The sequence below is a fragment of the Poecile atricapillus genome, chromosome W, assembly GCF_030490865.1.
Source record: "Poecile atricapillus isolate bPoeAtr1 chromosome W, bPoeAtr1.hap1, whole genome shotgun sequence".
Taxonomy (NCBI): Eukaryota; Metazoa; Chordata; class Aves; order Passeriformes; family Paridae; genus Poecile; species Poecile atricapillus.
The window spans coordinates 39,314,867-39,329,122 of NC_081288.1; the positions used below are offsets into that span (position 1 = coordinate 39,314,867).

General features: G+C 37.1%; 1 protein-coding gene across 2 annotated transcripts in view; it reads right to left on the reverse strand.

Annotated features, from left to right (window-relative positions):
* Window positions 1-14,256, reverse strand: part of LOC131591777 (palmitoyltransferase ZDHHC17) — a 64,714-nt gene that overhangs the window by 46,873 nt on the left and 3,585 nt on the right. For both annotated transcript variants that reach the window (XM_058862822.1, XM_058862821.1), the window contains exon 2: window positions 201-304. In XM_058862822.1, the coding sequence (XP_058718805.1) occupies window positions 201-304 (104 nt within the window). The remainder of the gene's footprint in view (window positions 1-200; window positions 305-14,256) is intronic.

A 14,256-nucleotide genomic window follows, 5' to 3' on the forward strand; every position in this document is an offset into this window, starting at 1 on the left:
TTACCACAATTCCTCCCATATATTTTATACAATGATCATAAATTTGTCATAACAGCAATTTTGTAGGGGTTGTTTCTGAAATCTTCCCTTACTGGGCTGAAAAATACAGTTTATCTTCCACTTTGCACAAATAAAATAACCTGCTTTACTATTTCTAACTGATACAGACAGACAAATCTAACATTCAAAAATAAACTTACTGTGTGGCTTTGACAATGTCCCAAGTGCTATAATCATCAATGTGGCTTTTCCGTCCAAGCGATTCACTGTATCCATGGTTATAATGGCTTTGAGGCTTTATCTCCTAAAAAAGACAAACTTGCTTTTAGAACACCTAAATTAACAAGTTTCTGAGAAGAGAAAAAATTAATTTTATAAGCAAAACTAAAACCAGTACACAGTTCAATATACTATAAAGCAACCTAAATGTAAGAGTGGTACATTTCTACATTCTAAAAAGCAGGCCACCATATTCCCCAGTATACTTTTCAAACACTTTACAGAAAACACAACTTGTAATCACAGGGTTCTGCCAAATCCTACACTTTTTTCCTACTTGTATTTTTACAGAAGGCTAACAAAAACTAAGAACATTTCTTTATATAGTATTGGGTTTGGGGTTTTATTTTTGGGTTAGCTTTACTTTGCTTTTATAAAGGCAACATAATATAGGTAGAAAAGCCATTTGCCATAAACTGACCAAGTCTCACTCTGTTACTACAAATAAATGTTGCGTTTCAAGCAGCAGAGGTCATATGTGGATGTTTAAACTGTGGGTCTTAAAAGTAAATGGCATGATCATGACGTGTTCTTCAGCAGATACACCTCCCTGACTTAATTCTGCTGATGAAGGGCAACACTTCCAGGCTCAGTGGTTCCCTTTGTGGAATCTATATCCAAACACTGGATTGACACATCACTAGGGCAGCAACACACCATTTTTCTTTATAAACACGTGAAAGCTCAGCAAGCTGAAACCGAACAATTAATTTTATACAACTTCTGGACAGTCTTCTAGTGCTGCAGATGCTATAGCTGACTGCCTCTGTGCATCAGCCATGCAATTCTGCATGGCTACATAAAAAAAGTATGAAAACTGCAACATGGGTGAAAAAGCAAAAATAAAGGAGCAAGCTCTGCAAGCTCTAAAAATGCATTTCAGATGATTTCATTAAAATATATTGTTTACTTTCAGTTTTCCCCAACATGCGCTTCCATGAGAAAAATCATTATCTTTAATCTAAATCTGGAAAAACTTTTAAACATCTTATGAAAGGTGTTTAATTAAAACAGTTTCAACTTCCACTTAGTTACTGAAATGAGAGATCAACTTGCTCATTATTATACTACACAGGTCCTAGTTGTTTTTTAAAATAAAGATAAATAAGTCAAGATCATGTAGTGCACCTAACCTTAACAAGGATTCACAGTCACGAATCTCCACTACTATCTCTCCCTAAAGATGTAAGTCACCCTGTTAGCTCAACTGCCTAAGGGATGCACTACAGCCAGGGAGAGTTCCAATTGCCAGCAGGAGCAGGCCTTCCTATTTCTCACGTTCACTCAGCTGGGCAGTAATTTCTGCAAAAGGAGATGTTGGGCACAATGTGAAATAACTTCTTACTGTGCCCAGTTGTGCCTAGTGAGCCAAAGTGTTTTCATACTTCCTGGGGCATTAACTGGCTCTCCATGGAATGGATGGGAGTTTAAGTGAACTGCCCTCTAACTCACAGATGTTACTCATCTTTGCTGCTATTTTAAAATAACAATTTCTACTCTAAAATGAATACAGAAATCATCTCTTTTAAAGAGGCTAAAAAATAAAACCAAGTCTGAATCCCGCACTTAAAGTATTTCTAGATCTCAACATGCTGAAACACCACTTCGACAGAAGTCTAAAAACTTTGAGTATCAGTTAAAACTTCAGATATCAAAAAATTAGTCTAGTTGCAAATCTGAAAACTTTCAATATTTATTGAAAAACTGAGTAACTTCAGTTGAGCATGCCTGTATTCCTAACATGCAATATACCTATTCCAGATAGGAGGAAAACAAATCCAAGTAAGAATTACTAATGCATTAAGTACATTTAGTTGCACTAAATTCATATAGTAATTTATATAGTTAGAAAAATTATGAAAATCTATACACTAAAAAAAAATATTTCAGTGAATTGTAGCATTTAGAGCTTTAAAATCAGAACACAGTTAAGCAAGTCTTCATTTTCAAGACAGACATTCTTATGCATGACTTTTCTTCAAAAAAACAAATTTTTCCATTTCACACAGTACCTAAGTGATCAGCAGATTATATATATATTTTCTGACCACAGTGTTATTCTGCGGGATTTAATTTTTCTTCCCTAGCCTGAAAAATTACACATATGAACCAATTCAGTATTGCCAGCCCAGCAGGAAGATTGCTCTGTTGCCATCTCTACAGGAGAGCCAACCTAAAAATGTAACAGGGCATCTGCCGTCATCCAAATTGTATGTTACAACCAATCCTCTTACAATGCAGAAACATAGCTTTGCTTTGTATCTGAAAAAGGCAACAGCTTAACCAAGCCTTTTTTTAACCCAGCTACTAGATAAGCCAGAGTGTTATCTGGAGTAAAAGATGCTGGAAAAGATATCAGAGTTCTTTACAATTTAAAAGAGAAAGTGAAATATAAGAGAAGGCTATATTCATTACTTTTTCCCACATGATTTTTGTTCTTTTCCATCATATTAGGAAAAAAGCAGGATTTATACCATCTCTGTTAACCCATTCTTACACCACACAGCTGCGGCAGCGTATCAACTCGTAACGCTCAGACCCAGAAATGCTTTAAGAATAAGTAGACTTGAACAAAAAAAATATTCACTGTCCTGGAACATCTTGGTGAGGAGACAGTAATTTGATGTATTTTTAGCTTCCCACAGCTCCTGGAAGGGGAAAAAGTCTCTCATCTAACATTTATTAAAAACAAACTGAGAAACTCGGGCTGTTTTTCAGTCACATATTCGTGTACCAGAGATTTTTCCTGACCACTTCAAGCATGCAAACCCAGTTTCTGTTCCCTTGAGCCTACACTAGCCAGTGAAGAGAGCATTCCCAAGCAGTGTACATTTATGTCAGCCTAGAATGATCATGAAATCACTTATGATACTTATGTTTTCACAAAAAGGTTTACGGGAATACAACAAAACCTTAGGTGTTAATTAATAAATTCACCACATAAATTCAAAAAAGTGAGAGGTGATATTAGCGCCTGCTATACTAGTTTTCTAATGACAGTACCCTTAACTTTAAAAAATATATATGCCTTTTGTACCAATAGTATCTCTGAATTACACTTTTTAACAGAGTTTGAAAGTTTCAGTATACATTAATGAAAAATAGCTGAAGTGAAAGAACATTTGAGGTGATCACAGGTGAAGCATGACACATGAGTAAGGAAAAAACAGTTCTCCCTTTTATCCCCCAGTACAAACATGAGCAGCTACAATCAATTTGTTTAATATAAAGACTCACAACAAATATAAACTTAAAATGAACCCTATGTTTCATAATTTATTGAGAGAGTTGAGTTCATATTTTATGTTTATGACTAGTTGAAACAATTCCTAAAATCCCTGAAGTTTTATGAACGTTACAACCTCCAAAATCACATCATGGAGTCTTCTATACCACAGTGTAAGCTGTGGAAAAAAGGATGACTTTAGATGTGCCTAAGAAGAATATGCAGACACTGCTCATTTTGGAAGTAAATCTTTAACAGTAAATCACAGCAAAGCATATAAAATCTGAATTCTCATCCAATACAGTCAATTTTCTGCAGCCTGGACATAGATTCCCAATATTAGATCACTCATTATTAGCTAGGCAACTTGACAGTTGCATGCTGGCCCACAGTAGCATGTTGGTCACTTCAAGTGCCATTCTACAGGGGCAACTCTTACCTGGCATTATGAGTGCCTAGTTTATGACCGTCAACTGCAGAGTAACCTCTGGGTTCCTAAGTCAAAAAGCTATTAGGAATCAGGAGAAAAGAAAACCTGGATTTTGTGAATCACAGTAATACTTGATACACCTGGCGATAGGTGATTTGGACCAAGTCAGTGCAAATAATGCTGTTACACACAACACAACACAAGGCAAAAATGAAAGCACCAAGGTAGCAGCTAGCAACTGAAAATAATTGTTTCAAGGTTTTGAAATTCTCATGCAGGGCTAGGGCACCAGAATACAAATGTAGAAGAGTACTCCTAAATATTCTGGCAAGAATTATTTAGAAAGAATAGACTTTAGAAAGAAAAGACTAAAACTAATAGAATGCAACAAAGGTTTATGCCACTAACTGGGCAAGTTACCAGTAACAGGGAAAAAACTGACAGCCTGAAGTAGAAGACCTTTAGAAGACCTGCAATGAGTGAATGCAAACCAGAGATCTGCTCAAGGGTGCACATTTCCCATTTCTAAGCGTTTAGCATAGCAATTTAAAAGACCGCTATTTAAAAACCTGTCGATATTAAACACAATCTCTATTTCTATGCATTGCTACCACAGACAGTGGTTTCAGCAGGCACAACCATCAGATACTACCGTAACACACCCAGGCAACTCTCTAACTGGACAGCAGGCTGCCTGAACAAAGCTCCCTGTGCCCAGGCATCACACAGCCTGCTCAGCCCAGCAGGACCAACTGCAGTGATGCTACTACAACAGGGGTAATTTGCCCATGTGGGTCATTTTGCATTGGCAGCTGAACTAGAAAGAAATCACACCGAGGATATTTACACAGTATCTCTTTTCAGAGTTCACAAAAAATAGTAACACACAAAATAGAGATTACTTCCTCCAATTTGCTGGATAGAAGAGAAAGCTCAACTTTTAAATTCTACAATGATCTAGATTACCTGCCTCCCACTATATTAAAGGAACAGAAATTAGCACAAGAAAGTAAAAAATTATGAACATAGGCTTTTAAGTTCCCACTTAAAAGAATGAACCTCCCCGAAATTCATACACCCTCACACAAATTTTAGGAATATACTTTAAATTCTTGAAACTACTATGACTTTTAAAAACATATGATATGACAGATTGATAATAAAGTAGCAACATAACATTTTGAGCCCAGAGTATAAACTGCATTCACAAATGGCTTCAACAACACTTCCCAAGTGTTAAAATATTTTCGCTTTTTTGATGAAAATATTTATTCTAGGAAAATAAAATTTTTCAATGATGATCTGCTGTTAAAAAACCTTAACAGCCAATTAAAAGACAAAAAGCTAATTGAAACCCAAGTGCATTTGTTTTTTGCTATTTTGATCTTTAGTGACAATGGCTCTCCCCAGCTGAGTCAGGAAAATCAGTGAGAAGGTAGCAGAGCTTTATGTCACTTATTTAAAATAGGCAAGCTGCAAACACTAGATTTCTAGTTCTTTCATCCTGTTTCAAGGAACCATTTTGAAGCAGGACTTGAGCCAAAACTGCTACCTTTGCTGAAAGAGAAAGGTCATTTTTCTGCCCACTCTTCCCCACTGCTCTTGGTTCCATGCTCCTGCTACCTAACTCAAGTCAGCTTTGGTACTTGGAGCTGCGGTCACACCACACCCACTCCTCTCCTTAGAGGAAAAGGTCAGTGGGGATCAACAAGAAACAGAAAAAACTCAATCTTTTAGTAGAACAGCGAGGTGAATCTGTTTCTCCTGTTAAAACACAGGCTCCAGAGACACTGACAGAGGGAAAGCAAGCCAACAGAAGGTAGCAGGAACATTTCTGCACCTGCTAATTGTTATTTTGATCAAGTAATCATGGACAAGACATTTCATCTTTTATATAACCAAGAAGTTGGGCTCACAGGCTGAAGAAAATTATTCTGCTTAGAAATTGCTAGAGTTGGCTGGTATGGAAGGTTGCAAGAAATGCAAATTTTGCTCATCTGTAAGAGCAATATTTGGTCCTGCCATTCCTACCAAGGATCACTTCTAGATGAGCTTCCCACTTCAGTGACTATCCTTTAACAAGGCCCTAATCACTCATGCATCATATGACTATTTTGTCATTACTCATTAGTCACAAAATGTGCAGACTGCTTGCACAGATGCACAAGTAATGCAGCACAGGGGGGAAAAAAAATACACAAAGAGAACAACATTTTAAAAACAACAACAAAAGACTTTTTTTTTTTTTTGTAAAAAAGGAACAACACGAAAAAAAAGCAAACCTCCTCTGAAAAACAGGACCAGTAAGATGGGGGAAGAGAAGATAATGCAAAATATGAAATATAACACCAAAGGAAAAAGTGTGAAGCACAAGGGAGAGGAGAGGGGATAAGTGTTTATGTTTGGAAGCTCTGCTAATATCGGCATTTCCAATCAGTCCTCTTCATAACCAAGCACATAAGTAAAGTTATGCTCATTTCCCCTCAATACTAAAAGCTTTTAATCTTTTCCAATAAAACAGCCTAAATGAAACAAGCTTTAGAAGGATTCTGAGAACAGTATTTATAGAAAAGAAATAAGTATGCATTAAAGAATAAGATGACCAAGACTGAATGATTCTGAGATAGCAATTTCATAATTCACAATTATACATAGCAAGAGGATATGAATAGGTCAATATGCCTGCTTGGACATAAGGAAGGGAGGAAAGAACTGCTGCTTACAGCTGCCACACATGGCTCTGGTAGGCACTAACAGATGGCTAGGACTGCTTTTCCTTCCACGTTATACAATGTTGCTGTAAGGAAGCGATACCATGATCAAAATCAGACACAGAAATCCTGAGTAGTGACCAAGAGCACTGAGACTTAAAGAGAAAATACAAACAAGTTTTAAAATAAAAACTTCAAAATAGAAGTATTACCTTCCATAAAATATTGCATACCATTTCCTCTGTTTCTTAATAGAAACAAAATAATTTCTTTTTTAATTGATGACTGCACTATTTTAGTATCTGGCTGTAGTCAGATAATCATAATAAAATTGGAAATGACTGCAACTGTTTCAGGGAAGCCAAATAATAATCCTCATGTATCTGTGTTACATTTAGCAGGGACTACTGGAGGTTGGTATTAAAGAACTCCTCCCCCATATTTGGGGTGTTCAATTTCCCTGTTCTTCATTTATTACAATAAAGTGCTTTTTAGTTTGCTCTCCCAGTTTTCCTCCTACTTTTTAAAAGGTGCAAGAATCTATAGACAAAATTATATATAGTTATTTGCATATTATAAACACCCACATTCATTTATATACACAGAAACTAGTCACTCATGAGCTAACATTAATAGAAAATTGCTCACAAAATAAATACAAGGAAATCAATCAAACACAAACAACAACAAAAAAGAGATACTGCTTGTATTTTTTTTTAATGGAAGATCCTCTTCTTAAGTTTATGATAACTTTTCTTCCCCTACCCTTTTAGCTAACTCTGCAACACACAAAGCCACAAAAACAGAAGCTAAAATGTCTTTGTTTTAGAGAGAATCACAATAAATTCCTTAGAGGAATAAAAAGAGTAGATTTTTCTTCTCTAGAAACTAGTTTCTCCCAATATTTACTGCTGCAACAGCTAATCTAATTGTTGACGGTCATCAAGCAGGGACAGTCTGATTCTTCTCATATTCACACAAACACCTAGCCCAGAAAATTAAGAATTCTCTAGAGCTACGTAGGTTAATAACTTTGAGGAGCCAGAGTATTCAGTGGCTATGAGCTGCTAGATTGTCTGGACTGGGATGATTCATATACACCTTCAGTTTAGCTAATCCATGCTAGAAAATTTCCACCTAAATCAGACTACATTCTCCATGAAAAAAAAAAACCAACCCAGAACATGCCATACCACTTTATTAACTGATCAAATTATGCATTAAAAAAAAAAAAAAAAAAAAAAAGTTCAGTGTTTGGCTTGCAAATATGTACCATGAGACTTACCTTACTTTAATCCTTAACCATTAACATTAGGATTCTCCCTGCCCCTATCATAGCACTAAATGACACAATATGACATGATAAAATAAACTTCCATTCAATGGTATTTCTGTTACTGATCTCCATTATTTTTTACATTTTACTGCATTTTGTGAAGTCTGTTCATTTTACGTCCTATAATTTTGGTCTAATTGCAGTTTCTTGACATACTAAAAGAAAAGATGCATTTATGAAAATCCCTAGAGAAGCTACTTATAGAATACATAAACAATAGATATAAATCTGTGCCTAATAATCAGTCTTTTTTTAATCAAGCTATAGTTTGACAATTTTTTTTTTAAAGCAGTGAAATAGATTGAGAAAAGCCTCAGCTCAAACACCATAAAGCAGTCCCTTTGCTGCTACAGATTTCCACCCACATGTAAGTCAGCATCACACAGAGAGCAGAACCCTGCATACTCGCCAACATAGATCTAATATTTTACATAACATGTTAGAGATGTTCAACCAGAGCCCTTAATCCAACCACTTTATGCAGAGGTCAGAGCTCATAGGATTTAAAGCACAGCTGATCATGGCAAGTTTTGTTTCTTCAAAACAAACATCCAAAACAAGTCAACTGTTTTCTAGTAATTTCCTGAAGATGCTCCAAAATTGAACAGTGTTATGCTTTAGGAAGCCATAACTTCACAAATAGGCTTTTCAAGAGGCTTTGTATTTGCACACACAGCATCAAAAGCAAGTGCTACTTAAAAGAGTAATATTTACTAGCATTTATAAAGGTTAAAAAAAGTAAAAGCTTAAAATGCTGTGGTGTAAAGCTCACTATAAAGCTTTTGCTTAGTCAGCAACTTACATTAACATGTACATTTATCTTCTTGGCTTTCTTTTCAAGGAGTGTTACATTATGTTCTCAGCCAAAAATCTCAGGACTCTGGCAAAAATGAAACTATTCTTTTTCCAAGTGATTTACACAGGTCTAGGTCTCACAATACATGAGCTTACAGAGCCATCAACCTAAAAAAAAAAAATCCCTGAAAGACCTAGCATTGAGTCAGTCATGAGATTAATGTAAAACCATTTACATACTTCACTCTTTTAAAAAGGACTGAACTTCAAAAATGCACCCAAGTATGTGTCGAGCTCAACACTGACACTCAGCTACTGGGAGAAAAAACAGTCCTCTTTTTCAAATTCACAGATAAGGATATTCTAAAAAGTCTTTTTCAAAGGTAAACAGTTTTTCCATTCATCAATTATTAGATCACCAGCAAGAGCACACAAAAGAACAAGCAATCAGCCTAGCTACAGATGTTCTTTCCTCCTTGGCAGAATCAGAGAAAAAAGTTAGTACAAATTGTTCTTGATCCTCACAAAAAAATTGCAATTCACCATTCCCATCTCAACAGTTTAGCAGCCAATGAAGCCTCACATCAACAGCCAGCAAAGCAAACTCCCACAACTAATAAACACAGCCTGGTTAACCCACCACAACTAGGAAGTGCATGAAAGGTGTTCCTAGTCATGCTGATAGACAATCTTCCGCAGCAAATAAGACAGATAGTGAATCCATGGTCTAACACTGCAGAAGGGTCCCATTCCCTCCAACTTCTCACTTTTCAAACCAGGACTGCTAGCTTACCATCTACCTTCTGTCAGTTTTTTAGTGCACTTGACCCTTCCATGAGTCATCTTAGTGAACTGGCACAAAGTTGTTTCACAGAGGATTTTTACTGGATGCATTTTCTACTGATTTACTTCCCTGAACTGGCTCATCCTGGGACCAGACTAGCATCACTGGCATATGAGTGCAGCTGGAAGCATGTAAATCACAACCAGCTTAAGACAAGCTAAAAGTGACCTGCAATCAGGCAGGTGATCACACTCCTGGTCCTGGCTACACCTTCTCCATTACCTCTTACCCATTCTCACAACAGCAGAGTAAAGGTGTCCGATCAGGTCACAGACTCACCATGTACCACCACAGACTCAAGCATGTACCACCCCAAGTCACCTACTGCCCACATACTTGTAAGAGCTCACCCCAAGAAGGGTGAGGAGCTGTGTCTGGATTCCACCATGGCTTGAGATCAGTTTATACTCAATCATAAAAATCACATCTTCCAGAGGCAGCAATGCAAGTGTTCTCAGAGTATGCTCTAATGTCCTTCCTCCTTCTTGAGTCATCTTCTCAGATCTTGACTTGGACTTCTCAGACTCAGATCTTGAGCGGCTTTCCAAGCTCTGACCACAGCATTCCCACTACCCTCCACTTGTGGCACCTTCTCCCTTATAGAAAGAACCAAGGAAACACTTCTACATACCTCAGGGCATCCTACAAGTGTAGGAAGAAATTACTAGATTTCAGAATTGCACAAGACAAATTGCAGTCTAATGTCACACCACATACTGGGTGTGGCAGGCCTGAGGCTTCAATTCAGCCAGACTCCCTTTGACTCCAGAGGAAGCTCTCTACTTCACTCCACAGTCTCATTTGTAATATACTCCAGTGTTTCTCTCAACTAGACCAATACCATGAAAGTCAAATCTTTATCTCATACTGTCTTTGAAAAGCCACAGAGGACAGTGTGCATGCTGAAATATCAATTACTAAGGCTGCTGCTATCTAAACATGCCAGTACTCATGGCAATATCATTCAGTTTTCAAACAAACAGCAAACATTTTCCTCCCTAATTCTGTAAATTTTCTTACATATTCATAAAGTCTCAGTACTCTCCTAAGCAAACAGGCAAACACAGTGAAACAAACACTGTTTAAAGACTAATCTTCTGTGAAATCTGAGAGAAATAAGGCCTGTGCTTAATAAGTAAAGGCAAACTGAATCAACACAAATTTGAGTCAAACCAGACATTTTTTTCTCTTATGCATTAAGAGAGCCTGTCTGTAAACAAAATTTAACTTTAAAATCAATTACTGCCCAAATCAGAAGAAGGTATGTAGAACAAAAATTGTAAATAGTTTAAATAGTTTAAGTGTTTTACCAGATGTCCAAGAAGCCAGAATTTTACCATTGAGAAAAAGACCAGAGTGGTGAAAAACTGCACCATTTACAAAGGCAACTGTAACGAAACAACTGTAAAAAGAATCTTGTAAGAATGGAAAGTGAAGCATTGGCAATGAGCTTGACAAATAACAAAAATATGAAAAAACAAAATGCTAGCAAAAGGATATAATACCTTCCTTCCCCTAGAAGGGCAAGCACTGTCCCAGCAATAAAAGAAATTAACAAAATTTGTCAAGATTATAAAGTAAGAATGACAGAACTGTCATAAAAACACAAACCCACATAATTTGAAAGTGTTCGGTAAGTGCAAAACAGGAAGTCTGGCCAGAAAATTTAAATTGCCCCAATAAAATGTTTTCTATAGAAAAACAAGTATTAAACATTTGCAAAATACAGGTTGGTTGGGTCAATCACATAGTCCAAAATATGTGAATATTGCTATTCATTAAGCCAGAACAAACTCCAGCAGTCTGGATACAAGATGACATGGGTTATAAACTGTTACCACTCTTAGTAATTGCTGGCTCTTCTAGGTTTTGATATAAAAGTGACAAAACAGCAAATACTAATAATATAGCAGACTAGCAAAGACTAATACCATGGCTTCACAGGAAATTAAATCTGTCACTTTCATTGGATAAATTAGTAGCAATGGTCAAACACAGTTAATGTCCCAAGTTTTTGGGTTAGTAGTGTCTGATATTTGGACTAAAGAAATTAGAATACAATGAAAGTTAATGTGGTCTATCTTGCATGAATTAAAAACTACAGGTAAGCAAGCTTTATTCTTATGATTTGCTTTGGGACTATTATACATACTCTCCTAGTTAAGGAATATGCCAAAAAAAAAACCCCATCTTGTTTTTTTCAGTAGCTTCCATTTTTAAATCCCCAGAGAAGTGTCAATGTGAAAACACAAAGCATCCTTCAGAGGCTGTACTTTGGCCCACCCTATTTCACCATTGTCTGGAACCTAGAAGAAACCAACAGTTAGAGATAATTCTTACTGGGAGGGGAGGGCAGGGAGTGTGTGGAGGGAGATAAAGGGGAATAACTAATACTTCTCTTTCTGATACAACTTGGGGTACGTTGGGACAGAACAAAATTAGGGTTTTTTAAATATCAACAAAACCAAAGTCCTATCTAAAATAAAGATCTAATCTAGAAACTATCTCAAAGGGATGGTCATTACCTGAGTACAAGTTTCTAGCATGATGGAGTTCCCAACAAGACCAGTACAAATATATGTATGGGGAATGATGAGCAGGAATCATAGGATGGCCTTGGTTGGAAGGGACCTTGAAGCCCATTTAGTTCCAACCCCTCTACCATGAGCAAGGACACCTGTCACAAAAGCTCAGAGCCCATCCAGCCTGGCTTTGATGACTTCCAGGGATGGGCCATCCAGAGGCTGCTTACTGCCACAGCTGTGTGAGTGTCAGAAAAGTGCTCTGCTCCTAAGTTCTGCAAAAGATACTGCACTGAGAGCAAAGCCATCAAAATACAGAAAGAACAAATGAACACGAGACTCAAAAGGGTCAGGAGGACTGCAGACCACAACAGTAGTGTAGGGATCTGATAATCATCAGCATATTAAATAGATACAGACAGACCTATATTTGGATAGACATTTCGCAAGATGTAATGAACAGAAATAAATTAAATTCAGACTAGAAACATGTTTAAGTCTTATACAGACTAATTAAATTTGAGGGCAACTTTCCCAGTTATGCAATATGACCTATTACCGTAGGATTTTATTTTCTTTTTTACTTTATAATTAGTACTCTGGCAATAAAAAATAATTAGTTAAAAAAACTTCAGCCTGTGATATAAGGTTGAATTATCTGCAGTCCTCTCCATCCTCAACCTCTGAAGCTACCCAAGATACACAAAGCAAGGCTCAACCTTCAATATCAAGTATGCTAATTCATCTGAGACTTTACAGTTCTTTTATCCTTTCTAAGCAGTATAATAAGTAACACCTGATCTTTGAATGAGTTCACAGATGCAAGACTAGTCTCTTTTCTAATTTAGTCAGTGATCCTGACTAAACAACACAGTAAGTCCTGTATCTGAACAGGACAATTAAGAACAATCTGCACTCCAATACAGCCCCAACACTATCTAGGGAACTCCAAAGAGAATAGAGCTGGATTGTAAAGTCAGGCCTTTCACTGAAATTTTGAACAGAAAAAATTACAGCAAAGCTATTCACAGTAGGTTTACTTGTTTTCTTCAAATCACCAACAAGGAATACAAACATATATACTTCAAACTTCCTAGGTAGTTACAAACTGAACCACAAGGAGAGAAACAAAAATACGAATGACAGCTTCCATCTGGAAAAATTCCTGTCAAACAGAGCCTGCAACTGTTAAAATTGCTTTTCAGCTTTGCTGGAAGATTGTTCTTGGACAAGACTTTTTTAATGCCAAGAGATGTCTGTAATAAACAGTAACTTCCATCTTTCTCAACTATATCCTACACCACCTGACACTACACTAAATGCACTACACTGAAATAACCAGATCTTCCTCCCCAGTAATAGTTCTTACCATCTAGGAAGAGATGCAGCTCTCAACAGCTGCAATAACTTTGGCAGTTAGGGCCATACTAGGCACATCTCTAGAATATTTTTCAAATATAAAGGAGCATTACAAGCAAAATCCATTTTCTAGGATTCTTCTGCCTCCCCACCCCTCAAATTTCAGAATAAAACATCCAAACCTATCATCACCTACCACAGAAGAGTCAGGAATTCACTCTTATTTGTAAGACCAAAGGAATTTAAAGTCAGAAGGTCTGCTGGCCTATTAAAATAATTTAATCAGAGGATAACAAACATAATCAGCATGAGCAGCAGTCCGATACCAGGGCTTTACTGTATAAAAGGAAGCAGAGCAAGATATTCTGTCACCAGAAATCTAAACAGAGGGAGAAGGAAACAAACAGCAGGGACTACCTAGCCCAGTGTTACTCTGCCATCGTAGAGTGCTCTGCATCCCTCATAATGGAGCGAGCTACCGGATCACACTGCGGGTCAACCAGTGCCATTTCCACTCCGAGACCTACACCCACGGGGCTCCTTTGGTCAACCATGCACTTCCCAATCCTGCTGAAGAATTCATGTATGTCAGTCAGAGTCACTCCAACAGTCTACAGTCCTCTCTATTCACATATTTGACACACTGCTAAGTTACCCATTTGCGGAATTAAAAAAACTTGCATTTGGTCTATAGAAAGATCTCTGAACTCCAGCTGAAAACATCAACAGCTGGATAATCCACCACTGCCCTCCT